The sequence below is a fragment of the Pseudogymnoascus verrucosus genome (genome assembly GCF_001662655.1).
Source record: "Pseudogymnoascus verrucosus strain UAMH 10579 unplaced genomic scaffold scaffold_19, whole genome shotgun sequence".
Taxonomy (NCBI): Eukaryota; Fungi; Ascomycota; class Leotiomycetes; order Thelebolales; family Thelebolaceae; genus Pseudogymnoascus; species Pseudogymnoascus verrucosus.
Window position 1 is genome coordinate 258,488 of NW_017263670.1, and position 24,477 is coordinate 282,964.

General features: G+C 50.6%; 9 protein-coding genes across 9 annotated transcripts; 4 read left to right on the plus strand and 5 right to left on the minus strand.

The window, feature by feature from the left end:
• The first annotated feature begins 507 nt into the window (after positions 1–507).
• Positions 508–2,243, plus strand: VE01_04856 (uncharacterized protein). Its single transcript, XM_018274324.2, has 2 exons — positions 508–853; positions 903–2,243. The coding sequence occupies exons 1-2, from the start codon at positions 655–657 to the stop codon at positions 1,943–1,945; spliced, it is 1,242 nt and encodes a 413-aa protein (XP_018130819.1). The 5' UTR covers positions 508–654; the 3' UTR covers positions 1,946–2,243.
• On the minus strand, positions 2,203–4,212 carry VE01_04857 (uncharacterized protein; the record flags this gene model as incomplete). Its single annotated transcript, XM_018274325.2, has 5 exons — positions 2,203–2,379; positions 2,438–2,654; positions 2,716–3,776; positions 3,842–3,993; positions 4,066–4,212. 5 exons carry the CDS (start codon positions 4,210–4,212, stop codon positions 2,223–2,225), a joined length of 1,734 nt encoding a protein of 577 aa, XP_018130727.1. The 3' UTR covers positions 2,203–2,222.
• Positions 4,213–6,628: 2,416 nt separating this feature from the next.
• VE01_04858 (uncharacterized protein) lies at positions 6,629–7,952 on the minus strand. Its single transcript, XM_018274326.2, has 3 exons — positions 7,671–7,952; positions 7,344–7,615; positions 6,629–7,275 (listed from the first exon to the last, which is right to left on the minus strand). The coding sequence occupies exons 1-3, from the start codon at positions 7,713–7,715 to the stop codon at positions 6,732–6,734; spliced, it is 861 nt and encodes a 286-aa protein (XP_018130796.1). The 5' UTR covers positions 7,716–7,952; the 3' UTR covers positions 6,629–6,731.
• Positions 7,953–8,326: 374 nt separating this feature from the next.
• On the plus strand, positions 8,327–10,600 carry VE01_04859 (uncharacterized protein). The gene is made up of 5 exons (XM_018274327.2): positions 8,327–9,074; positions 9,133–9,194; positions 9,261–9,591; positions 9,641–9,944; positions 10,000–10,600. The coding sequence occupies exons 1-5, from the start codon at positions 8,461–8,463 to the stop codon at positions 10,570–10,572; spliced, it is 1,884 nt and encodes a 627-aa protein (XP_018130797.1). The 5' UTR covers positions 8,327–8,460; the 3' UTR covers positions 10,573–10,600.
• Positions 10,601–11,544: 944 nt separating this feature from the next.
• Positions 11,545–12,892, minus strand: VE01_04860 (uncharacterized protein). Its single transcript, XM_059463647.1, has one exon. It carries the CDS (start codon positions 12,594–12,596, stop codon positions 11,613–11,615), a length of 984 nt encoding a protein of 327 aa, XP_059319740.1. The 5' UTR covers positions 12,597–12,892; the 3' UTR covers positions 11,545–11,612.
• Positions 12,893–12,988: 96 nt separating this feature from the next.
• STR3 (cystathionine beta-lyase) lies at positions 12,989–14,988 on the minus strand. The gene is made up of 3 exons (XM_018274329.2): positions 13,453–14,988; positions 13,206–13,399; positions 12,989–13,150 (listed from the first exon to the last, which is right to left on the minus strand). The coding sequence occupies exons 1-2, from the start codon at positions 14,695–14,697 to the stop codon at positions 13,304–13,306; spliced, it is 1,341 nt and encodes a 446-aa protein (XP_018130892.1). The 5' UTR covers positions 14,698–14,988; the 3' UTR covers positions 12,989–13,150; positions 13,206–13,303.
• A 345-nt stretch (positions 14,989–15,333) lies between these two features.
• On the minus strand, positions 15,334–17,013 carry VE01_04862 (uncharacterized protein). The gene is made up of 4 exons (XM_018274330.2): positions 16,884–17,013; positions 16,550–16,826; positions 16,130–16,502; positions 15,334–16,081 (listed from the first exon to the last, which is right to left on the minus strand). The coding sequence occupies exons 1-4, from the start codon at positions 16,944–16,946 to the stop codon at positions 15,535–15,537; spliced, it is 1,260 nt and encodes a 419-aa protein (XP_018130891.1). The 5' UTR covers positions 16,947–17,013; the 3' UTR covers positions 15,334–15,534.
• Positions 17,014–17,169: 156 nt separating this feature from the next.
• Positions 17,170–19,215, plus strand: VE01_04863 (uncharacterized protein). Its single transcript, XM_018274331.2, has 3 exons — positions 17,170–18,243; positions 18,290–18,910; positions 18,962–19,215. Exons 1-3 carry the CDS (start codon positions 17,367–17,369, stop codon positions 19,171–19,173), a joined length of 1,710 nt encoding a protein of 569 aa, XP_018130879.1. The 5' UTR covers positions 17,170–17,366; the 3' UTR covers positions 19,174–19,215.
• Positions 19,216–19,535: 320 nt separating this feature from the next.
• MCD4 (Glycosyl phosphatidyl inositol anchor synthesis) lies at positions 19,536–23,633 on the plus strand. Its single transcript, XM_018274332.2, has 6 exons — positions 19,536–19,941; positions 19,999–21,551; positions 21,606–21,793; positions 21,847–21,991; positions 22,100–22,208; positions 22,371–23,633. Exons 1-6 carry the CDS (start codon positions 19,764–19,766, stop codon positions 23,174–23,176), a joined length of 2,979 nt encoding a protein of 992 aa, XP_018130890.1. The 5' UTR covers positions 19,536–19,763; the 3' UTR covers positions 23,177–23,633.
• The last annotated feature ends 844 nt before the right edge of the window (positions 23,634–24,477 follow it).

A 24,477-nucleotide genomic window follows, 5' to 3' on the forward strand; every position in this document is an offset into this window, starting at 1 on the left:
TGTACTGCTACCTTACTTATTACTTGCGAAGGATCCGGTAAGCGGAGACTCAGCCGCGCGGTGCCAACGCTTAACGACGATTGGTTAGAAGCGCGATTGAGGGTCGGAACGTGTCAAAGTGTCAGGGTGCAGCCAGGCCCTTAGTTCCAGGGCTCGGAACGTTAGCGGACCGGAGTAACCTACGTTGTAAACATCTAGGCAACAGAATGTCAGGGTAGAATTTAAATACCCTATTCATAATTCTCCGCCTATACTGTAGCCCCTTACAAAACCCAACTTTAGTTAAGCCTCTACTATCAAGCCTCTACGATTAAGCCTCTACGATAAGTCGTATACCCTTCGCTGTTGCACTTTGACCTCCGGCTTACTTATGTGGCGGAAGCTTTTAGGTCCCGTGACTACGGGGGCTGAACGGGGCTGAGTTTCAAGGTCCCCCTGTAATCTGGACAAAGTACGCTAGTACCCAATCCATTCATAGTCGTGATGGGCTTACTATTTACTAAATGTTTTGAATTTCTTGGAGTTTCAACACGTCTTCATCCTTCTGCTTTCCTGTCTATAACGCTGTAGTCACCATCAGCTACAGATTTGATATCCTATCATCATTGACATGATCCTGCAGTTGTGATTGATCTTTCCATATCGGATCCAACCATGGCTCCTGCACCGTTCTCCCAGTTATTTCCAAGACGGGACTTCGACACGAACGCACCCACTGAGAGTTTTGCCAGCGAATGGGCAAATCCTTCAAACTATGCTTTCACTATCCTTCTTCTCCTTGGAGGAGACGTGATTTCCCGGGCTCTTGCACAACTCGCAGGTGGTCCCGTGACACCAGTAGCATTCTCCTTTGGTATGTAGCGAAACAATACGTGCCATTATCTCTGCTGACAGCCCTATAGGCTGGGTCTCCTATGCCACCACAGCAATTTGCAGTGCTGTCGGTGAAAATAAACTCATGCCAGGCGCAGACTGCCCGTGTGAAGTTATTAATGGAAAGAACGGCTACGTCCGAAGCAACAACTCCTTTGTTATTGGCCGTATAGTGCGTGACTATGAGGCATGGATGGGCGCGTCTGTGCATAAGATCACTCAGTCTCTTATTGATGCCAGCTGGAAATACCAGAAGGACATAGCAGAAAATGACTGCGCCGGTTCCGGCGCAGAGGTCCCTCGACCAAGGCAAGCTGGCTTGGTAGTCAGCTTCTGGGAACCGAGTCAGACGATTGAAGCCGGCAAGCCGGGGCATGATATTCTTCACTGGTCGGGCGTGATAACGACTGCGTTCCAGCTAGGTATTGCAGCCATCCCGTGTGGTATTTGGGGAGATTGGAGTGTGCTGCTCATCACGGGCGGGGCATCAGTTCTATGTTACAGTATGGGAGCGCTATCTCAGTGGGGCGTTGAGAAATGGGCGTGCAGACGCCTCAATAAACGGAGCAAGAAGAACTTCATCCTGACCCGTGGAAACGGCGCACAGCATGCCATTGCGATCATCAGTGGCGGACGTGGGTTGGACTTGGAGGATTTGGCAACGGGGTTCGACAATCTGGATGCGCCTTCAATTACGCTCTTCGCGCAACTGGCCACCATATTCCTGGGACTTCTCTGGATTGTATTACTCATCACGAGCTCAGCAATAACGGACTCTGCATGGTTTTTGATTGCGGTTGGAGGAGTCGGTATTCTGCAGAATATGTTTGTTGCTGGATGGAAACGACATCCTCAGGCGCTGGGGGTACCAATTGAATACCTCGACGTTGTAGGAGACGTGAAGGTTATGAACACATTACTGGCAGTGGAGAGAAAATATGAAAAGTTGGGACAGAGTATGATCGGATCATTCTTCCCAGGCGATCTTAGAGATAATGAAAAGAAGCTGTGGGAAGATGTTGCAGCAGAGTGGGCGGAAAAAAAGAGATCAGAGGGTGTAAATAAGGCCTAAATATCTGGCTGTGGGGTTGTGGGGTTGAGCGGTCGGCGCCTGGGTGTAAAGTAACTCTTGGGAGGTTCATTTTTTAAAGGAAATGGTGGGGAGGTTTGATATATCCATCATGCACGCCCATAGCTTCCGAAAATAAGACATAATTCCAGCTAAAGCGGGTATCTAGAGGTGATACATAGGATCACCTGTGTTCCACGATAGCAAGAACTATAATTATTGCTATCACAAGATGACCACGGCAATGCGATGAGCAAATTCCGGAGAATAATGTACAAATCTATCTCTTAATATAATGGCGTTTGTTGTACTTGGCGCCCTTAGTGTTCTCAAGGTATACCTCAATCTTGTTCGTCATCTTCGCATCCACGTCCTTGCAGCAAAGACAAGCAATGATTCCTACAATACCAAAGCCTAAAGAAGCCCATGCAATACCCCTATAAATATGTTAGCAACTTTTTCTTGACTGTTTTCTTGCGGCTTTTGTAAACTTACTGGATGCCCTTCCGGGTCGCCTCCTGAATAGCAGCGCCGACTGCAGCAACAACGCGCTCGTCGAAAACTTCACCCAGCTTAGATGTTCCTAACAGAGAAAAGAGAGCGCTGATCTTATCCTCGTCAACTCCCGCTGCCATTGCAGCAGCAGGTACAAGCCTTGCGGTGTATTTTGTCACCGTGCTGGAGAAGATGGCAAGATAGACAGCTTGGGCGACTATTTTATTTGCTGATTAACAAGACTTCTCTTGAGTAAGAACTGGGTTAACATGACTCACTTGATCCACCAGCAAATCTTGCGCAGCCTGATAATCCACCACTAGTTCCCAGTTTCTCGTGTGGAACACCCATCTGCGTCACCGCAATGCAGAGATAAATCGACCAACCATAGCCCATCAAACTAAGGGTCATGAACGCTATCATCATTCCCATGTTATCAGGACGAGCCAAAGCCATTAAGCTTCCAAAGAAAACCATGATAGTCACAGCTACTGTCTGTTGATGTTGCCAATGTCTGATCTTTGATCCAAAGAGCGAAAGCAGGACGCCCCCAGCAGTGATCGCCAGGCCCTGCGGTAGGGAAAGGATAGCCCCTCTTTGCCATCCATCCTCCGGCTTTGTATAGAAGACTGAAATCATCGTGGGCCAAAGGATCGAGCTACTATAATAGAACATATTAATCACAGCCAGCGCGATGCAAGGGGCTGTAAAGTCCCTGCCCCACCCGTTCGTAAAGATTTCAGTCGGAGTAAGGGGATGCTTTGTGTTTCCGTAAGTTTCCCAAAGAGCGAAGGCCACGAGCAGGGCGCATCCGACAACCAAAGGCGCGATAACATGAACATCAGTGCTTGGGAAGATGGATGCGTAGACGATGCCGACGAGGAACGGGAGGGAGCCTGCAAGGAATAAGAAAATACCGACGTAATCAAGCTCACGTAGTACCTGTTTGTATGGCAAGCCCAGGGGGTGCGCAGGTGGGAAGTAGAAGAAGTACAGGCCGAGGAAAGAAGCAAACTGCAACACAGCGGCAGCGATGAAGTTGGCACGCCAGCTACCAACATAGTAGCCATAACGAGCCGTGACCGGGATGACTGTAATGCAGGCATAGACAGCAATATCGGCAAAGACGACGCCAATATGTCTCCACTTGTTGGGAAGAAGCTCGGTTAAGGCGAAAGCAGCCATTTGGCAAAGAGCAGCACCGAAGCCGGTCACGGTCATGCCTGCAATAATTGTGTTGTTCGTCTTCGCCACTGCAAGAATGATTTGTCCAATGCAACAGACTAAGTTACCGAGGACAAGGAACCAGCGGCGGCCAAGAAGATCAGTATTCGCGCCACTGAGATGAGAGTTAGGAAAGCTCTCTGAGAATATCGAGAAGACCGGCAGGAGAAAAAGGCTTACGCAATCATGAAGCAGACTGTGATAGAAATGATCCAAGCTGAAACAAACCAGACATAGTCGTTTGGGTTGCCAAACTCAGCGGACAGTTGAGGGCCGATGGCGGCCATGGCAGGAACAGGGACAAAAGAGAGGCCATATCCCATGGAAAGGATCTATGATAAAGTCAGATATTTAAGGGTTCATTTATAAGCCCCCTCGGAATGAAGATCGGAAGATTTTCTTACGGCAGCCACGGTCCATGTTTTTGCAGAAACATGTGGTTCGATTTCCTCCTCGGCAGGGATAGGAATATTATTATCGAGCTCTGTCTTTCCTCTTTCAATCTCTGAGGACTGCTCAAGCTCGATTTCGTTGGTTTCTTTCTCCTCCATTATGGTTCGAATTTGCCGCAACTCGTTCAGATGTTGTATAAGGGAGTTTACGTGGGAAGGTAAGTGGTCGTAGGACAGGGGTTATACATGCATCTATATATCTGCAGGATCCCTCCCACATGCGCCTGGCCTCGGAACTATCTTCCTAGGCCGGGGCAAAAGCTTGGTATGCCAAAGGCTGGTTAATTATCCTGGGGAAGACAATATCTGCATAGTATAAGACCTTTGATGGCCCATAATTTTGATAACTAATGATAACCCCAATGTATGTGCAGATAACATAGTCGAACTTCCCGAATTGAGGCTAGTTCTTAGTGCATCACGCATTAAAAGGCGGTATCTCGGAAAAGAACTGCCAGAATCCCAAATTTTTATAAAACTCAGGTCTGATCGACTGCATCGCTGTCTGGTCCGGGACTTGTGTTGGGTCTGATATTATACGCACTAAAATCAAAGCTATCACATGGGCACTAAAGCCCACATTCCCGCGTTCCCAGTCCCATTTCCAAACGCAACCCGTCTATCTACTTCAAAAGTCCCAGTTCAAATGGCCAAGACGGAGTGCATAGTAGGGGTCCATCGTTGTTGCTCGACTCACCAATCGCGCGATGAATACTTCTCTACACTGGCGGGCATTATGTTCTTGGGCAAGGTGAGGAGAAGGATAATGTTTTCCGTGGTATACCCGGTGTCAGGAGATAAATTAGGCGACTTACGCGTTCTCTGGAGTGGAGTACACAATAGCCCGCCCGATAACAGCGTCAACTTTGGAATAACAAGCACGAACAACTGCAGTCCCCTCCTTCGTCCTTCCATCCCACTTACTTTGACCTGTTTTGCGATGGCGTCCTTCAATTCCATCCCCTCGTGATTGTCGTTCATATTTTCCGAGGCTGCCATGATTTCTCCGATCTCTGCGCGCTAGCGTCCTCATGGAGGCACGCGCATCGGGTATGGGAATCCGGGGTCCAACGCTCATCTGGCAGTTTGCGCCATACTCGCTTTCGATTATGCGTTGATAGCGATAAAAATTTACCTCGCAGTTGATGCTCTCCAAATATAACGTAACATACAGGTGCGAGCGACGAATATCGTGAAGGATGCACACCAAAGTGAAATTCAGCCGCCATGCCCATTTTGCAGAGTTGAGCGGGCTGGCGTACACGTGAGGCACCCCCACGTGAGACACCCCTACCAAAACTGTGCGAAAGGAGCCCTTCTAGATTACGACGATCTTAAAACCCTTACAAATCAAGATCTTGAATACCTATGGCAATTTCCAGTCTATAACTTGCAGACGAAGAGAGCGCTTCTAGGATGTTGAGAGACCAAGAGTACGAGGTCCTGTTTGGCCCATTTACTGAATGATTGATCGAGGGCGGCAAAAGGAGGAGGTCAGAAGCAAACTTAAACGCTGTCGAAATTGACCACAATGAGGAAATAGAGCCCGAAACAGAGTCTAAAGTTCTTAACAGTGCCCAACTTGGCGCGGTCTGGGAAGTTCTAATGGTCCAGATTGCTTACGGGCACATACATCATAAATTCACGAACGGAAATAGAAAGTGGGACCGTGGGCGGTCTTCAAATTCAAGACGGGTATATCAAGATGGTCTCGCGCTTCCATTGAAGACTATTCCACAAGGCGATACAAGGGAGTCCCCATTGTGCTATTTGGCTTTTTTCAGGTGGAAGAGGTTTCCAAAGCAGCTGTTGTAGAAGACGCAGCTAAGCTCTTTCTAATAGCTGACCCAGACTCTAGAATGGTAGGTGCTACTCAGGCAATATCCGGCGATATTGCTTTTCTTCTGGAAAGGCTCTGGGACATGTCTTCAAAGTCCTACAACGACGCTCCTACCCCACCTCTGCAGTATCAACTATTTCTTTTCATTCTACAAATGTATTCTAATCTCAAGCTATGCTCAAACGCTGTTAATGACGGGCGGAATCCGAGACCTTATTTTGATGACCTTATCGACTCTTTGATATTCTGCAAACTAGGCAGATACGCATCTACTTAAAAAATATCATCATCCTAAACGGAGTCAATAGACTCTATATAATTGGAATTTAGACAAACACATAGCTTGAGGTGTACACACAATGGTATTAAATCTACGACAACCTCTGCCTGGGACTAAGCCAAAGACGCCAGCATAGTAATTCGGCGGTATTCCCCACTACTTCAGGACAAGCCACCAGTAATCCCTCTATGCTTAGAGTTTGCAACTCCTACCAGGATCTCATCTTCACTCTGGACCCGCCAAGGAAACCTGCCTTCTAGCTGCTGCGTAATGTCCACTGGCGTTGACTTGACTCGCTATAAATACAAGTCTGAGTATTCCATCTACTGTCCCGCGCTGATATCAACAGATAGACAATTGACTTAAATGGCTGCTTCTTTCAACTGATACTTGGTCATTATAACTACCTCCTTGAACAGGTATCAAAAATAGAATTAAAATATCCAACCATGAAAAAATGTATGCTCTCTAATGAATTTGGGATACTCAACCCCTTGCTCAAGGAATTGCATCTTCTAACCCAGACACTTCCCCATGAAACGCCTTGAACAGCGGCTCCCAAGCTGTAATTGCCCTCTTACTCGCCGCCCCATTTACGAATTCTGTCTGCGGGACTACAATTCGCTCCTCGACCGAGCACTCCACCGCCTCCCCATTCAACTCATTATCCTCCCTCAGAAGATCCTCATAAGCAGCAACAATCGTGCTCACGGGCGTCAAATGCTCAGGTGCGACCGCATCTAGCATCGCCTGAGGGATGATTTTGGTGGGCACGATACCTGGAAGAACGGTATTGATATGGATATTCTCTTTCAGCTTCAGCACAGGGGCAATGCCCCGGATGAAGTTGATAACTGCAGCTTTTGCTCCATTGTACTCTGGATACGTTGGGTGCTGGTACACGCCTGCGACCGAGGCGGTGGCGATGATGCGGCCGCCTGGGGTAGGGTTCTTGCGCATAAAGTGGATGGCGAGTTGAGTGCCGTAGACGACGCCCTTGTAGTCGACATCTGTGCAGAGGAGATTTGGTGCTGGTGGAATGCTGTCAAATTATTAGTCGTTAGTTTTCAGCCAGTCGTGGAAGTGAGGAATGGCTATGCTAAGACCTACCCTTCCTTGCCTCTCCAGTCGAGGATGTAAATAGAGCTCTTGTCAACGATGCCAGCATTAGCGAGTAGTGCGTCAATGCGACCCCATTTGTTGTACACGGCTTGGAATACAGTAGCTTGAGATTCGTAGTCCGCAACGTTAGCGTAGAAGAATGCCGAATTGTCACCGAGGGAGGCCGCGAGCTTCTCGCCGGCTTCTCTCTGCACATCTACACATGCGACGTTCCATCCTCTGGTAGCGAAATGAGTTGCGAGGGCTTCCCCCATGCCTGACTGGAAGATTGGGCATTAATTTTGATAATAAAAAGGGGAGGATTTTTGGACGTACGGCGGCGCCAGTCACAATAGCAACTTTTTTAGATGTTGATGCCATGATGGGAAATGATGAAGTAAGAGAGCCTAAGTCTAGTACATAGAAAATAACACAAGATAAAATCCAATCGCACCTTCTGTATCTGCTATAGAAAAACCATATCTAGTCTTATGGGTCTCTGGATGGCAATATTAGAGAACGCGGGGTAGCGAGAAAGTGGAGGACTAAGGATCACACAAATCCGGGGACCCCACGGCACCCTAGAGAGGGCCGAACTGTCATCTCGGAAAACGTTAGGCGAACCGGAACAGTCTCCTAGCTCCCTAACTGCTTAACCCACGCTTTTCCACATCCATTTAATATATCCGAGTACTGTGCAACTATACATACACGGTACAATACACGGACGGGATAGTAGGGGAGCGACAGCCGGCATTAGTAGCGGGGTAAGTGGGGTTACCTGGCGATAATCAGAATTAGGTATTGCCGAAACGAGTCTGATCTTGGATCGGTCGGTGGTTTTCGTACCGGGAGCACAGTCTTCACAATCATAGCGTATTATTTTTCTAGACAGATGGCACTAAATGAACTAGGCTAATTTAGCGGCTTTATGATTTTCTAAGTTATGGAGCTTGGGTGACGCTTGACTTAGATTCAATGACTAGCTAACTTAGCAGGTTAAAGAGCCACCTTTCCCCCTCCTCACCTCTCAATACCTTTCTCACATCCTGAGGCCTATTTTACTTGATTCTAATCTTTTCTCTTTTCATCGACTGGTTTCCTGCGGACGCTCTCTCTGCCGAAAATGGCTCCAGTAAGCGACCGTGGTGTCCGTATCGGCGGTGCGTCAGGAGGCTTCTCCGACAGAGTAATTGCCATTGAGCGGCTTGCCAAAAATGCGGAATGCGATGTCATCGTTGGTGACTGGCTATCAGAAATGACCATGACGATTCATGGTGCAGGCAAGATCCGAAATATCCAGAAAGCTGGGTCACAACCGGAATCACTCGAAGAGAGTGTCAAGAACGCCATGTTCGCAGAGAATTTCATAGATTGTTTCAAGCCTGCAATCCCCTATCTGGCGCAGAATAAGCTGAAGTTGGCTGTGAATGCTGGAGCTAGTGATTCAGAAATTCTTGCCAAGTTAGTTAAGAAGATGTGTGAGGATGCTGGACATCCGCTCAATGTCGCCTGGATTGAGGGTGACGACGTTACAGAGGAAGTCAACAAACTAATTGCCAAGGGCGAGAAGTTCGAGAGTTTGATGCATGGCAAGAACTTGGAGGAGTGGGGTTTCGATCCGATCTGTGCCCAGGCTTACCTAGGCGGCCTCGGAATTGCAGAGGCTCTAAGACAAGGTGCTGATATTGTGATTTGTGGACGTGTGGCCGATGCTGCACCTACCATTGGTGCTGCTGCGTGAGTATTCAATTCGACTTGCAGACAACAAGAAAACGGGGAACTAATAATTATCTAGGTGGTGGCATGACTGGAAGCCAGACCAGTACGACGAACTCGCTGGATCTCTTGTTGCAGGTCGTGAGTGCTCTTATCATCTCATCTCAGCATGTAGAGCAAAGGTCGCCGACTAATGAACGTCTACAGATTTGATCGAGTGTGCATCATACGTGTGTGGCGGTTACTATTCAGCCTTCAAAGACCTTATGAAAGCAGGCAAGCATCTGAATGTTGGCTTTCCTATTGCAGAAATCAACTCAAAGGGTGAATGTATCCTCTTCAAGGAGAAACATACTGGTGGCTGCATTACCGTTGGATCCGTTACTTCGCAATTGCTCTATGAAATCCAAGGTCCTCTTTACTACAACTCTGACGTCGTTGCACAATTAGAAGGCATCCAAATGGAACAGCTTGGCGAAGACAGAGTCTTAATTAAGGGTGTCAAGGGACTTCCACCACCACCCACGACTAAGATTGGGTAATTGTTCAGCCTGGCCCTTAACTGTACACAAGGCTGACCCGCATAGAATCACTGCCGCAGCTGGTTATCAGGCCGAGTATCATGTATACCTCGTTGGTCTTGATATTGAAGAGAAGGCTGCATTTACAGAAGCCCAAATTCTCGAGTCTCTTGGGGAAGAGCAACTTAAGAAATTTTCTATGCTTAAGTTCCACGTCAACGGATCTTCACCAATTGACGCACGAAACCAGGATGTTGCTACTGTTGACTTCCGTGTCTTCGCACAAAGCCCTGATCGAGACCTTCTCCGGATGACGAATCCCGACGGGTTCTTCAGGCGTTCCATGACTACGTTCCTCGAAGGTGTTCCAGTGAGTTACAACGCATGTAAATTATTATTTTTCCATAAGTATTAATATCCTGTAGGGTGCGTCTTTGGGCAATGATATGCGCCAAGCCGAAGGAAAGCCATATTATGAGTACTGGGTTACTCTATTCCCTCAGTCTGCAATCAACCATCGTGTGCACTGCCTCTTTGGCAAGCAACGCATCACTGCCATGGGTATTCCACCCAAAACACAGGAATACCCACGCCAGCAACCATCCTACGAAACCAAGGACCCCGTTGACCTATCTAGTTTTGGCGAAACCGTCCGCGCTCCCCTTGGATACGTCGTCCTCGGCCGCGGAGGCGACAAAGCCTCAGATTGCAACAATGGCTTTTTCGTCCGCCATGATGATGAGTGGGATTGGCTAAGAAGTTTGTTGACTGTTGACAAGATTAAGGATCTGCTTGGTCCTGAGGAATATGTAGGCAAGCTGATTGATAGGTTCGAGATCCCGAATCTTAGGGCAGTGCACTTCCTATTGCACGATCATCTGGACCGTGGATATAATGCTTGCTCGACTTATGACACGCTAGGAAAGAACTGCATGGAATACCTGCGGGCGAAGACTGTTGACATCCCTAAGAAGTTCTTAGATCGTGGGAGGATCTAGACTGTTTCTAGAGATGAGTGAATGAATGCAATTTAGTTGTATTAGCAATTCCCTAGAAGAAATAATCTGTGTATAGCAGTGTTCCCTAAATAGTATTCGAATAGTAATACTTGCCATCTAAGAGTATTTAGCGAATACTCATATGAATACTTACTAAATAGTATTTGAGTATTTTAAGGCTTAACTATAGTATATAGTAATGAAATATAATAACTGTCTACTTGCTATTATCCTCCTCTTTGTTGCCTATAACCCCCTAATCCTATAGGCAGAGTAGATATTAAAGAGTTAAAGGTAATAACCTATTCCTTTTCTTTATAACTATATTACTACTAATACTAAATGTCCGCTTTACGCTGCTAATGAGGCTGGAATTACGCTATAAAACAAGGCTTATGTAAAAAAGGGTTAGGGTGACACATGGCATCACTTGTGCGCCGAAGTAGCAAGGACTCTAATAGGGCGGGGGATAGTACGAGATGGCCAGGGCAATACGGGGAGCAAATCCCAGAGGATAATGCTCCAATTACGTACCACTATGGTAGATCCTCAAGTTTTTTTAATATTATATCGAGAAGCTGCGACTCAGCATTGCTTGGTAATCGTTCCTTCCGTATTAGAACTTGAAAGCTCCAAGGAAGCTGCGATTGAGGTATGCTTGGTAAATCGTTCTTTCCATATATAAGGGCCTAGAACCTCTTGAGGAAACTACGACTGAGAACTTGCTTGCTAATCGTTCTTTCCATATATAAGTTCTGAAAGCTTTGAGGAAGCTGCGATTGAGGCTTGATTGGTAATCGTTCTTGCCATATCAAGAACTTCAAAGTTCTGAGGAAGCTGCGATGGAGGCATTGATTGATAATCGCTCCTTCCATATATAAAACTTGAAAGGATGCAGTATTGGAGTGTTAGTGTATGACATCGGTGATATAATATATACCATTTGGGATGAGAGATGCGTTGGATTCGTTATATCTAAACAATATCTTACAGCTATAGTCTATCACTATTGAGTGAGTGGAGATAAAATACACATTACACTAGGACCGAGATCTCCGGAACAACCCCCTAGTCCAGTTAAAGATCAAAACGCCCCTCCCTATTAAATGTCCAAAAACAAGCGGTAACCCAAACCTATACCACGTAATAGGCTGCCATAACCTAGCCGCCGGGACCACAATCTCATTCCCTCCTCCTCTCACCACCAATTCCCTCTCCACCGTCCTCCCACTAAACGCCTCCACCGCCTCCACCACAATCCCCACCGTCTCCTCCGGCTGACTCAAAAACGGCGAATGGCTCGTCTGCAACTCCCTATGCTCGACCGGACATCCCATCTCCCTCGCCATCCCCACATTCAACCTCTGCGCCACAACTGGCAACCCACGATCCTCAACCGTCCCGATATACCACGCAGGTACATGCAACCACCCCGCATAGGAGTACTCGCCCCCCTCGAACAGGGACTTCAGACTCTGCGGGGTGAGCTGGGAGACGGCGTACTCGGCGTCCTCTGCGGGGACGTCGTGGTAGAAGAGCTCGCGGGGGGGGCTGACGAGCTCGGCGTATCCGGTCTCCTTGTTCACGCGCCAGGAGGGGGGTGGGTGGCCGAAGAAGGGGTCCATGAAGGCGAGTCCTGTGAAGGTGAAGCCGGAGGCTATGAGGATGAGACCGATCACGTACCCCTTGGCTGGGGATTGAGACTGGTCTGAGGTCGATAGTGAGGTGGAGCTGGTATCTTGTGGCTTGTAAAAGCCCTTGATGGCGCTGCTGCCGACCATGCCGCCGTAGGAGTGGGCGATAACTACGACGTTGCGCCCTTGGGTTGTTTCACTGGATATGGCATCTTGGGCAGCATCGATGTCATTCTTGAAGGTTGCCTCTGGGTCCCCGGACCCGGAGGGGAGCGTGACTCGGATACATTTCAACTTATGCTGGTCCTCCAGCGGTTTAATGATCTTGTCATAGCAAGTAGGTTTATGCCAGGCGCCTGGAACAAAGACTAGCGTTGGTAGATTTGACATTTCAGAGACTTGGATTTCACGGGTACGCCTCTTGGATTAGTGTATAGTGCAGCAAAGGCGCTTTGGTGATGATGGGACTGAGAACTGAGGTTGCCGTTGATTATTTATTTTCTTGGAAGTCTCGTACTTATGTAAAGATATACGACACACGTGATCAAAATAAGGGGCCGTCCGCCTTTGAAATACTACATTGAGTCCGGAACGAGGCTTTTCCGTGATGGATATTTATGTTTTTATGTATTTATGTATGTATGTATGTATTTATACACAGGCGTGTGCCATAGCAAGTGACAAAGTGAAGGCTAATAAATAGCCTAAAATATCTTTCAATTGCTCGGTATTTAATACCAATATACTTACGTAATCAATAATGGATATTACAGACTACGAGGATCTGGACAGAACAACCGCTACCACCTGAAACGACACCAGAGGGCGAGTATCTACTCTCCCGCTCCTCTAATTCGTAGGCTCGATGGATTCCAATGAGCTCCAAGCCCACCAGCTGCACAAGTGATATTCACGAATGGGAAATCCCATAACCAAAGCATAACCTCGAATCGTGAGATTCATATTCTGTACATTGCTACATAAAGTGCCTCCCCGTACCTATTTTTCCCAAACAAAAACCCGAAACGCCGCCGCCGTGGAAGATATATATTTAGGTATAGGATCCCCTGAAATCATTCATGCTCATTAATGTTCATTCACGCGGTAGTGCCGTTGACGGATCCGCTATCTGATGCGGAGCCCTTGGCGTGGAAGCCGTCGAGCGTCACTGTCACCGCGCCGGCTTGGACGAGCTGTGGTGCGTTAGTATTTGGTACATGGAGGTATAGGAATTGGTAAAACGTACTGCTCGCGTAAGATCATCAATCAAATCATCCACATCCTCGATGCCAATGCACAACCTAATAACATCCTCTGGCATCTGCCTCTCCGCCCTCGTCTTCGCATCGATACTCGCATGGCTCATGCGGCACGGCATGCTAATCAGACTGTTCACGCACCCAAAGCTGACACTGATGCCATACAACCTCGCCGCCTCCACAATCCGCTCCGACACCCCTACATCCCCCGTTTCGAAACTTAGCACCGCACCAGCGCCGCGCGCCATGCTCCAGTGCAGATCGTACTGTGGGTGTGACTTCAATCCCGGGAAGCGCACGCGGAAGCCGTGCGACTCGAGGAACTCGGCGATGCGCTGTGCGTTCGCCTGCTGTCGGTCCATGCGGATGGCGAGGGTCTTGAGGCCGCGCATCAGGAGGAAGGCGTCGTTGGGCGAGAGGCCGCAGCCCGTCGCGTTGATGGTGAAGAACATTTTGTCGCCGAGGGCGGCGTCGTTGAAGGCGAGGACTCCGGCCATGATGTCGTGGTGGCCAGAGAGGTATTTTGTGCCGGACTCGTAGACGAGATCCGCGCCGAGGTCGAGGGGGTTGCACAGCATAGGCGACATCATGGTGTTGTCTACCACAACCAGGGCGGTGGGCGAGGCCTCGTGTGCCAACTTTGCGATGGTAGGGATGTCCACGATCTTAATTAGCGGGTTGGTCGGCGACTCGAGCAGCACCATGGCCGTCTTTGGCGACAGCACCTTGCGCACGCACTCTGGATCGGTCGTGTCGACGTGGTGCACAATGATGCCGCTGTACGTCGACAGGTACTTGAGCAGGCGGTTCGTGCCACCGTAGATATCATCTCCGCTCACGACCTCGTCTCCGTGCTTCAGCACCCGCGTGATGACATCCAGGGCGCCCATGCCTGAGCCAACAACCAGCGCGCGCGAGGCGTTCATGACCTTCGCCAGGTGGCGCTCGAGGTGCGTGCGTGTAGGGTTTCCTGAGCGTGTGTAGTCGTATTCGTTTCCGCCGGCGGCCGAGGTCTGCTTGAAGGTCGCGGACTGGTAGATGGGCATGCTGGAGGCGCCATACTGGTCCTTGCTGTCGGTGTAGACGAGCTCGGTGGAGAGGGCGTATTTGCGGCCATTGCGTGGGCTGGAGGGCGCTGGGGACGGAGGGAGATCGTGCCCGTCAAGGTCGATGTGAGGAGCTATCTTGCTGAGGGAGCTGGTCTTGCCTGGAGGACCTGGCGGTGAAGACATGTTTGTCGTGTGCTGAGTCAGTGGGGTGAAGAGGCGGGATCTGGATAAGAGAGAGAGCCAATTGGCCTCGTCGCTATGAGCTCTAATGGCAGAGCTGATCAGCGACGATGACACGGCGCAGTTGAAGCTGGTGAGATTGGTAAGATATGAGGGCTTTTTATGCGGTTATATGTGGTGTTGTCGGGAGGTATGAGTCCATGCCGGAGAAGTTCGTTATGGGTGGTCGTTTGGAAGGGTTCGGATGGTTGATACGCCATCCCGAACTCGGCACACGTTCACTATGAAAATGCGGGGGGAGTTGTACAAAATGCCAATCAGAGCTAATGAGATCCTTGGGTACTTTAGTAAGTAGCCGCGATGGCGTGATATTGTCACGTGATGTGTTTAATTTGTGAGACGGGTGAGACAAAGAACGGTCAAGGGGATACGAGTACGAGCATCATGGGTTCTATATATTTCACTATTTATGAGAAGGAAGCGATTAATTATATAAATTATATAAATTATGAGTTTGAACATCAAGGCCCGGATGAAGACATATACCAGCACTAGGAATATTATATATATTTATCTACATTTCATTATATTATTATATTCCATTTTATATCTCATTATATGCTTCACGAATTACAACACATCCGAGCATTATTGGTCTTCAAACCCTCCAATTAACTTATGCTATGTGCTGTCCCTCACCCAGAGACACAGCAAACCTGTTCTACTATACACATTCCTACACTCTGTTCTACTCGTAACTGGGACCACTGCCAGTCACAGACCAGCCACCGACCAGTTATTCCTCTACCAAACGCCTGTGCCATCTTACCCTTTACCCCTTTAATCCATAGACTCAGCAATCGGACTATCCTCCACATCCTCATACTCATCACTCGACTCCAACTCCTTGACCTTCGAAGTCTGTTTCCCCGCCTGCCGTTGCTGCCTCTCATGGTTATCCGTCAAGATCTGTCCGCCCCCTTTTCTTCCAAAGAAATCCTCCGTCCGCACCCCACGCACACCCTCATGTGTCACCCCCTCCATCGCAACGCCCTTCGCGCGCTGCTCGCGGATATACTCACGCACTGGCGCCATAGCTGCGTCACGACACGCCTCCTTGATGTCGCTCCCCGACAGACCCGCCATGACGCGCGCTAGGTAGTCGACGTTGAAGTTTGCGGTGTCGATTTTGGTGTCTTTGAGGATCAGGTTAAGGATGCGACGGCGCTGGCTGCTGTTGGGTAGCGAGACGGCGAATTTCTTGGGCATGCGACGTAGGATCGCCTCGTCGATGTCTTGCATACGGTTGGTGGCACCAAGGACCATGATGCGTGCGGGGATGCCTTCTGTGTTGGAGGAGGTGAGGCCGTCCCAGAGGGTCATGAATCTAGTTTTGTTAGTTGCATACCTGGAGAGCAGGGTGGTTGCGACTTACTCGGCCTTGACCATTCCGCTTGCCTCGTGCTCACCACTTCGTCGTTGTCCAAGAACCGCATCGATTTCGTCAATGAAGACGATACTCGGCTGCAGTTTACGTGCCAGGGAGAAGACGGCGCTGACGAGCTTGTTCGAGTCGCCGTACCATTTTTCGGTTAAAGTAGAGATGTGCAGGTTGATGAAGCAAGCGCCGCTCTCATGTGCTAATGCCTTTGCGAGCATGGTCTTGCCGCAACCCGGAGGACCGTAGAGTAGTACTCCCGAGGGAGCCGAGAGTAATGAAGATGTTTGTGAATACAGGTGCGGCATCGTTAGAGGGTAAATAACAGATTCCTTAAGCTCCTCGATGATATCGTCCAGTCCTCCAATATCTGTATCCTGTCAGCCGTGTTCAACCTCGGCAGTGCGTAAGACTCACCGTCAAAGCCCACAGGAATATCTTCCGGCGCAACAACCTCCATTGCTATTTGGCTCTCGTACTGGTTCAGAACCAAGTCCTCCTTCCTCGGCGGCGGCGGGCCCCTCTTGCCACCCGCCTCCCCATCGCTCGTCTCAGCCGAATCGTTGTCTCGGTCGAGGCGCCGTAAGTTCGCAGCAGCTCTTAACCGCGCCTGCTCATGTTGTTCCTTCTCCGGATCCGTCTGCGCTGGGAGACTCGACAAGACATGGCGCGCAAGGTAGTAGACGGAGACATTCTGGGGGGCAACGTCAGCAAGCGGAACTCAGACCGAGGGGCAGTGGGGATTGCGTACCGCGAAAACGATCAATATGATATCTTGGAGAAAGCCATACTTTCTGCCCGGTCCGTCACCCATGTTTAGCAATGCTTTAGAGGAAAATATCTCTCAAGAGCGAGAGAGATAGTGGAAGTTGTCGTGTGCTCGCAAAATATCTAGACACCGAGGGCCAGGTACAGCACGTATGTTACGCCACAGTTGGGTTGACATGTGGCTAAATTATGCGCCTGAAGTGTAAGGCATCAACATTCCACTTAGCGCGTCTTTTGTTTACATCTGGAGTTCTCATCCATCCCACCATCCTGAGACTCAGCAACGACACAATAACTTCGACAAAATCGACAAATCGACGCGTTAATTACTATTGTCCTATTTGCCTGGATATCTGCTCTAAAATTGAGTATTCGAAAATCGACACTTTTCGCGACAACCGGCAAAAATTGAGCTCAATTGTGCTCTTACACACACCAAACCGCAGAATCTGGATAGGAATAACTGATGCCAAGGCTATCATACTCGCGCCCGGGCTTGACCGGACTCATCGACTCCGATTCTGACGACGCACAATTCGAAGAGCAGAGCACGATCATGTCTCCAGCGCAAGGCAACGAGAACGCCGTCCCCGCCCCGGCCAAGAAAGCGAGGGGGCGCCCAAAGGGGTCCGCCTCGAAGATTGTGAAGGCTCCAAAGTCGCCAGCAGCGAAGAAAGCAAAGAGACCGGCGCTGAAGGATAGGACGAATGCGCCGCCTGCGGGTAGCGACTCTGAGGACGAGATGGCGGGACACCCGCAGGAGGATACGATGACTATTGATGAGGAAATGCCGTCGATGAGTGAATTGGATGCGTCAGCTATGACTATACAGGAGACCGTCAAGCCAGTACGCCCTACGAAGGCCCCCGCCGCAAAAAAGGCTCCTGTCAGAATGACCAAGGCAGCAAAAATCGCAGCCGCCAAGGCCGAAGAGGTAGAGGGCACGCCGAAACCTGTACCCAAGAAGAAGGCGAACCCACGCAAGCGGCAACGAGAGGAGGAGGAGGAGATCCCGGAAACGCAGGTTTCACCAGAAGACTTGGAGGACGAGGATGTGGATATGCCGACGCCGATGCCTGTTGTGTACCAGAATAAAATGGCTCGCACAGCTACGAACGCACGAAAGCCGACTCTGGGACGTCCAAAGGCTACTAATGTGGAGGAAGCGGAAGCGCCTGAACCATCACCGGTACAGCCCAAGAATCAGCCCAAGAACGAGACAGATCTGAGGAAACAGCTTGAGAGCCTGGATATGAAGTATCGCAATCTTCGCGAGGTGGGGATTATTGAGGCTGAGCGCACATTTGAGAAGCACAGGCGGCAGACTGAGGAGAGCAGGAAGAGTAAGTTTACGTGAGACTACGTGATGGACATGTCTAACGATAATAGTTGCGGACGGGCTCATTGCGACGCTGAAGGCCGAGTTGGCCGCACAAACTACGCAGATGAAAGAGTTGAGATCCTTGAGGAAGAAGGCAAACGCGCAGGAGGACAAGATATCTGATTTACAGGCGAAGTTGTCTCAGGTCAACACAGAGTACAAGGCAGAAACCGCTACACAGACCGCGCAAGCCAAGGAAACCCGCGAGCTGAAGAGGAAGGTAGAAGAGCAGGAAGATGAGATATCTGATCTTCAACGGAAGCTAGCCCGTGTGAACAAATCTCGAAGCGAAGAGCACGGCGAGGAGCTATCAAGACTAGAGAGGAAACTCACAGCAGCCACCGAGTCTTTATCCGATGCACAGAACGAGAATAAGTCGCTATCAGCGAAACTCACGGCAGCAAGGGCTGCTGCCGCGTCAGCTGAGAGCAACGCTCGTGCACCGGGCAGTGCAAAGAAAAGCGCAGCTGCGATCCGCATGATGGGCGGCGCAGAGGCCGTTGCAGCCGCACAGGCAGCACAGCTGAAGGAGGATCTTTACCGCGACCTTACCGGCCTCATAATCCGCAGCGTCAAGCACGAGGAGGAGGAGGACGTGTTCGACTGCATCCAGACCGGCCGCAATGGCAGTAAGTATCCTCTATTATCCGCTCAATGCTGCCAGTTACTGACCAATTTAGCGCTGCACTTCAAGTTTGGTGTACCGAATGACAAGAATGCCGACTACGAGGAGTCTCAGTGCCACTATGTGCCCCAGATGGACCCAAGCAGGGACGAGGAGCTGAAGGAGTTGCTGCCAGAGTATATGTCTGAGGAGCTGACGTTCCCTCGTCCACAGGTGGATAAGTTTTATGCACGTGTTGTCAAGGCGTTGACTGAGAAGCCTATGTAAAGTTGTGGGGGTAATTGCATTTTGCATACCTTGGCGTTTTGGGATAGGGGTAGTGGGGGGAGGGGTTGGGTCGGAGTTTGGGGGTGGATGGGATGGGATCATTAGGGTTGTTTTGTTTATCATACCGTGCAGTTTGTGTTTATGATAGTGATAACAGTGATACGTTGGAGTATTCAAAGTACAGTGTTTAACGTTATAATTCTCTTGAATTCGCAGTAATTATTGTTTTGATGTTCCATGATAATTCTATAAATACGCACAATTGTGACGATCGACATGTGTTGGTTCAAGGGACCGGCAATTAATTAATCCCTGCCAGACCACGAAATTACTGTTTTGGTCAGGACACAACTTCACAACCTTGATGGATTAGTTTGTACGTAGACTGCTCCCTTCGCAGCGACGCCGCGACCACTCTCTTTATCTGGATATCCTCTTTTCGAAGAGATTGATGTCCTGTCTGTACATTAGACGCGCCACTCATTTACTATACAGAGCCTGTATCGCGACAGCCTCAAACAGCTCTTGAAGCTACGGCTACGCCGCAGACACTCAATTATCGACATTGGATATCTACAACAACTGCTAAGATGGCGAGAGTCACACGATTCGGCTTCCTGCTCACGGCGGTGGTCTTCCACTTCGTGTACATCTTCTCAATCTTCGACATCTACTTCGTCAGCCCCATCGTGTCTGGGATGCGCCAGTTCGAGGTCGAACGCCCCAAAGAAGTCGAAGCCCCCGCGCAGCGACTGGTCCTCTACGTCGGTACGTGCTTGATTTGCTATATCCCCTAATTGCTGCGCAAAGCTAACAATATCCTAGGTGATGGCCTTCGCGCCGACAAAGCCTTCCAGTCCCTCCCCATCCCTTACCCCACCTCCCCCGCCGACGAGGAGCCACGCCATCTTGCGCCCTTCCTGCGCTCGCGCATCCTCGAACACGGAACCTTTGGCGTATCGCATACGCGTGTCCCGACTGAGTCTCGGCCCGGCCACGTTGCCCTGATTGCCGGGTTGTACGAGGATGTTTCGGCCGTCACGACCGGTTGGAAGCTCAACCCCGTCAACTTCGACAGTGTGTTCAACCGCAGTCGTCACACATGGAGTTGGGGTAGCCCTGATATCCTGCCTATGTTCCAGGAGGGTGCAGAGCCAGGACGCGTCGATGGGGATACGTATGGGCATGAGTTTGAGGACTTCTCGATGGATGCTACGCTATTGGATATTTGGGTGTTTGACCGCGTCAAGGCCCTGTTCGCGGAGGCGGCGACGAATGCTACTCTCAATGCGCAGTTGAGGCAAGATAAACTGGTGTTCTTCCTGCACTTGCTCGGCCTCGACACGTCTGGTCACGCATACAGGCCGCACTCGAAGGAGTACCTCCATAACCTCCAGGTCGTGGACAAGGGCGTGGAGGAGATAACGACACTCATCGAGGAGTTCTACGCCGACGACAAGACCGCCTTCGTCTTCACAGCCGACCACGGAATGAGTGATTTCGGAAGCCACGGTGACGGCCACCCAGACAACACCCGCACGCCCCTCATTGCATGGGGCTCCGGCGTGGCGAAACCCGTCACCGTCGAGAAAGGCATCGCACCCGGACACAACGAGTTCTCCTCCGACTGGAACCTCGACCACATCCAGCGCCACGACGTCGCCCAAGCCGACGTCGCGGCACTCATGTCCTACCTCGCCGGCCTCGCCTTCCCCGTAAACTCCGTCGGCGAGCTCCCCCTCTCCTTCCTCGCCGGCTCCACCACCGAGAAGGCCGAAGCCGCCCTCGTCAACGCCCAAGCCATCCTGGAAATGTACCGCGTCAAAGAGGAGCAGAAGCAAGCCAACCAGCTCCGCTTCCGCCCATTCCCAGCTCTTGGAAATGACAACGCCGTCGCAGCTCGCATCGCTGACATCCGCGCCCTCATCGACGCTAATCGTCCCGAAGACGCTATCCGTGCCACCGCTGAGCTTGTCCAGCTTGGTCTTCAGGGTTTGCGATACCTCCAGACCTACGACTGGTTGTTCCTGCGCGCCCTCATCACGATCGGATATGTTGGCTGGATCGCCTTCGCGGTCACCACGGTCATCGATCTGCACGTCCTGCATGGTGCGATCGAGACGTCCCGCTCGATCGGTAGCGTGGTCTTCTTCGCCAGCGTGCTGGTCGCGCTGTATGCGTCGTTTATGGCGTCAAAGAGCCCCTACATGTATTACCTGTATGCTGCCTTCCCGGTAGCGTTCTGGGAAGAGGTATTTGCGCGCCGCACGTCGTTGGCGGCGGGTAGGAAGGCGCTGTTTGCGCAGGTGAAGGGTGTTGGGGGGTGGGCTGCTGTTTTGGTGCAGGGTGTTTTGGCGATGGTGTTTTTGGAGGCATTGGTGAGTTTCGGATCCTTGTGGATGGATTTATGGAATGGTGGCTAATTATGACAGGCGCTGGGCTACACCCACCGTGAGATCTTCTCCGGCCTCTTCGTCCTCGCAGCTATCTGGCCATTCTTCTACGGCTCAAAGTTCATCAGCGAAAACCGCCTGCTCATCTTCACCTGGATCGCTGCATGTCTCGCTATGAGCACATTCACCTTACTCCCCGTTGTCAAGGTCGAGGACATCACCCAGATGTATGCGCTCCCCTCCCCCTCTCCACTCCTAAAACGAAAACTAACAACTCCAGTCTCTACGGCGGCTCCCTAATGGTCATAATCGGCCTCCTCTACCTCATCTTCGAATACCAACTCCTCCGCAACTCCGCCCTCGACGGCGAGAACCCAACCACACGCCCCGCAAACCCCATGTCCCGCATCATGATCGGAGTCCAGGTTCGTCCCCTCATAGCCCACACTACCCCCTACCTACCCCCTCCCCTTACCCCAGTCAACCTCGGCCCTACCCCGCATCCCCCGCACCCACAAGCTAACCCCCACCAGATCGGCCTAATAATCCTCTCCATGATCGTGACGCGCTCTTCCGTCTTGTCACTACAAGCGAAACAGGGTCTTCCCCGCGGCGAACAGGTGCTTGGCTGGACTATTCTCGGTACGTCGTCTCTACTTTCTAACCCCCCCCACCACGGCCCGCACGCCACCCGCCCTCTACTATGTCCTCCCCCACTAGTATGAACCGACGGGGATGGCAAGCGGGCTAACCCCCCCTCCCCCCCCCTCCCAGCGCTATCGATGATGAGGCTAATAACAGCAGTTCTCTCCCTTCTGATGCCGTTCATGCACCGCTTGAGCCCGAATAACCACTACCTCCACCGACTGGTGGTGTTATTCCTCACGTTCAGCCCTATCTTCGTTATCTTGTCGATCTCGTATGAGGGGTTGTTTTATTTTGTTTTCTGCGTGTTGTTGGTTACGTGGGTGAGGATGGAGCATAAGATCTATGTTTCTTCCAACCCCCCCGCCACCGCCGTCGTCGCCGCATCACCAGAATCGAAGACCACGACCACCACCCCAGCAAAGCCCAAAGCATCAAAAACCACCAAAGTCAAATCCAACGGAAAGGCCGAACCCCTGGCAGAACCACCCGCCCTCCTCCCCCCCTCCCTAGCAGCAACACCCCACCGCTCCCTCTCCCTCCCCGACCTCCGCACCTCCCTCTTCTTCCTCGCCCTCCTCCAATCCGCCTTCTTCAGCACCGGAAACATCGCCTCCATCTCCTCCTTCAGTCTGGTCAGCGTCTACCGCCTCCTCCCCGTCTTCGATCCCTTCTCCCAAGGCGGCTTGCTCCTCCTAAAACTACTCATCCCGTTTGCTCTCATCTCGGCCAATCTGGGAGTCCTGAATAAGAGGTTGGGAGTAGCGCCGAGCGCGCTGTTCATGCTGGTGATGGGGGTGGCGGATTTCTTGACTGTGCACTTTTTTTGGACGGTCAGGGATGAGGGGAGTTGGTTGGAGATTGGGAGTACGATTAGTCATTTTGTTATTGCGAGTTTGTTGGGGGTGTTTGTGGCGGTGCTGGAGGGGGTTAGTGAGGTTTTTGTTGGGGGGGTGGAGGTTTGATCGAGTTTATGGTGGTGGTGAGGAAGGGGTGGGAAGTGGAAGGTGTGAGGGGTGAGGAGATAGAAAAGTGAAGGGCGGTTGTGTTTGTGAGGAGAGAGAAGTGAAAGATGATGGTGGTGGTTGTTATCACGAGAGAGAAGTTAGGGGGTGGTGGTGATATGATAACCGAGGAAGCGACCATGAGGAGACAAAAGCGCACGGTGTTGATCGTGAGGGGAACAAGAATCCGAAGTTAGAGGGGATTGCAGATTCCATTCATTCGTTCGCGTTCGCGTTGGAGATTGGAGAAGATATGATATAGACAGGGTCCCTCCCTTACGATCAGGTGGGGATTGGAGATTTGCACGTGCATCTTGCCCGAGACGGCGGAGATGAAGATGTACAATTAACTAGACTACTAACACTACTACTTACATTACTGGGACATAATATAATGCACAACTACTTATACCAAATGAGCATGTGTGCTTACTTACTATCCACAAGTGAGTCGTACTAAAGAAAGGTACTATAGAAGTCGGGCAGGCACCTCATTGGCGCCTTCGTCGATGGGAGAGGGGGTGGTTGTTGATGGAGGAGAGAGTAGAGTATGCATGATGGAGGCGCATCAATCAGACAGACCAACACTCACTGCTACGCCACCACCAATCCTACCAATCCTACCACCACCGGAAACCCCTCCGGGCGTTCAATATTGCCCTCCTCATCACTGCTTCTTTTCACGATCATCTCGTCAAAACATCGCTATCAATCACTATCCCCTCCTCCTCCGTAATATCTCATCCTGCTTACCTCACCACTGTACATAAGCACGCATTAAATCCTACCTCGGCATCTTCCCCGCACTCCCCGCGCCCACCAAACGCCCACCGCCCAGAAATCGCCCAGTAAGGCCCAAGGCTGAAACTTGGCTGGGGTTGTTTGGTGGAGATTTGTTATGCGCGGGGAAGGGAAGGGGAGGGGGGTTTGATGGTTTATTTTTGGGGGGGATTTGTAAGGGGGGTGAGTAGTCCGTTTTGTTCCGATGGATATATGTATGTGTTTTATGATTTTTGTATATACTGGAATCGGTGGCTTCGGTGGTTTCAATTGAAGGGGGGAGAGTGTGCTGGTTGTGGTGGCTTGAGCCGGAGTATGATGTGGGGATGGAGGGTACTTGGGATTTATATGGTGTGGTGGGTGATGCGGGAAGTACCGTTTGTGGGAAATCTGTGGGAAATCTGGAAATCTGCAGGAGGGGGAATGTGGTACTGGACAGTTCTGCAGGTCTGGCTGGATTTTGTGTTAATCTTAGTATATGG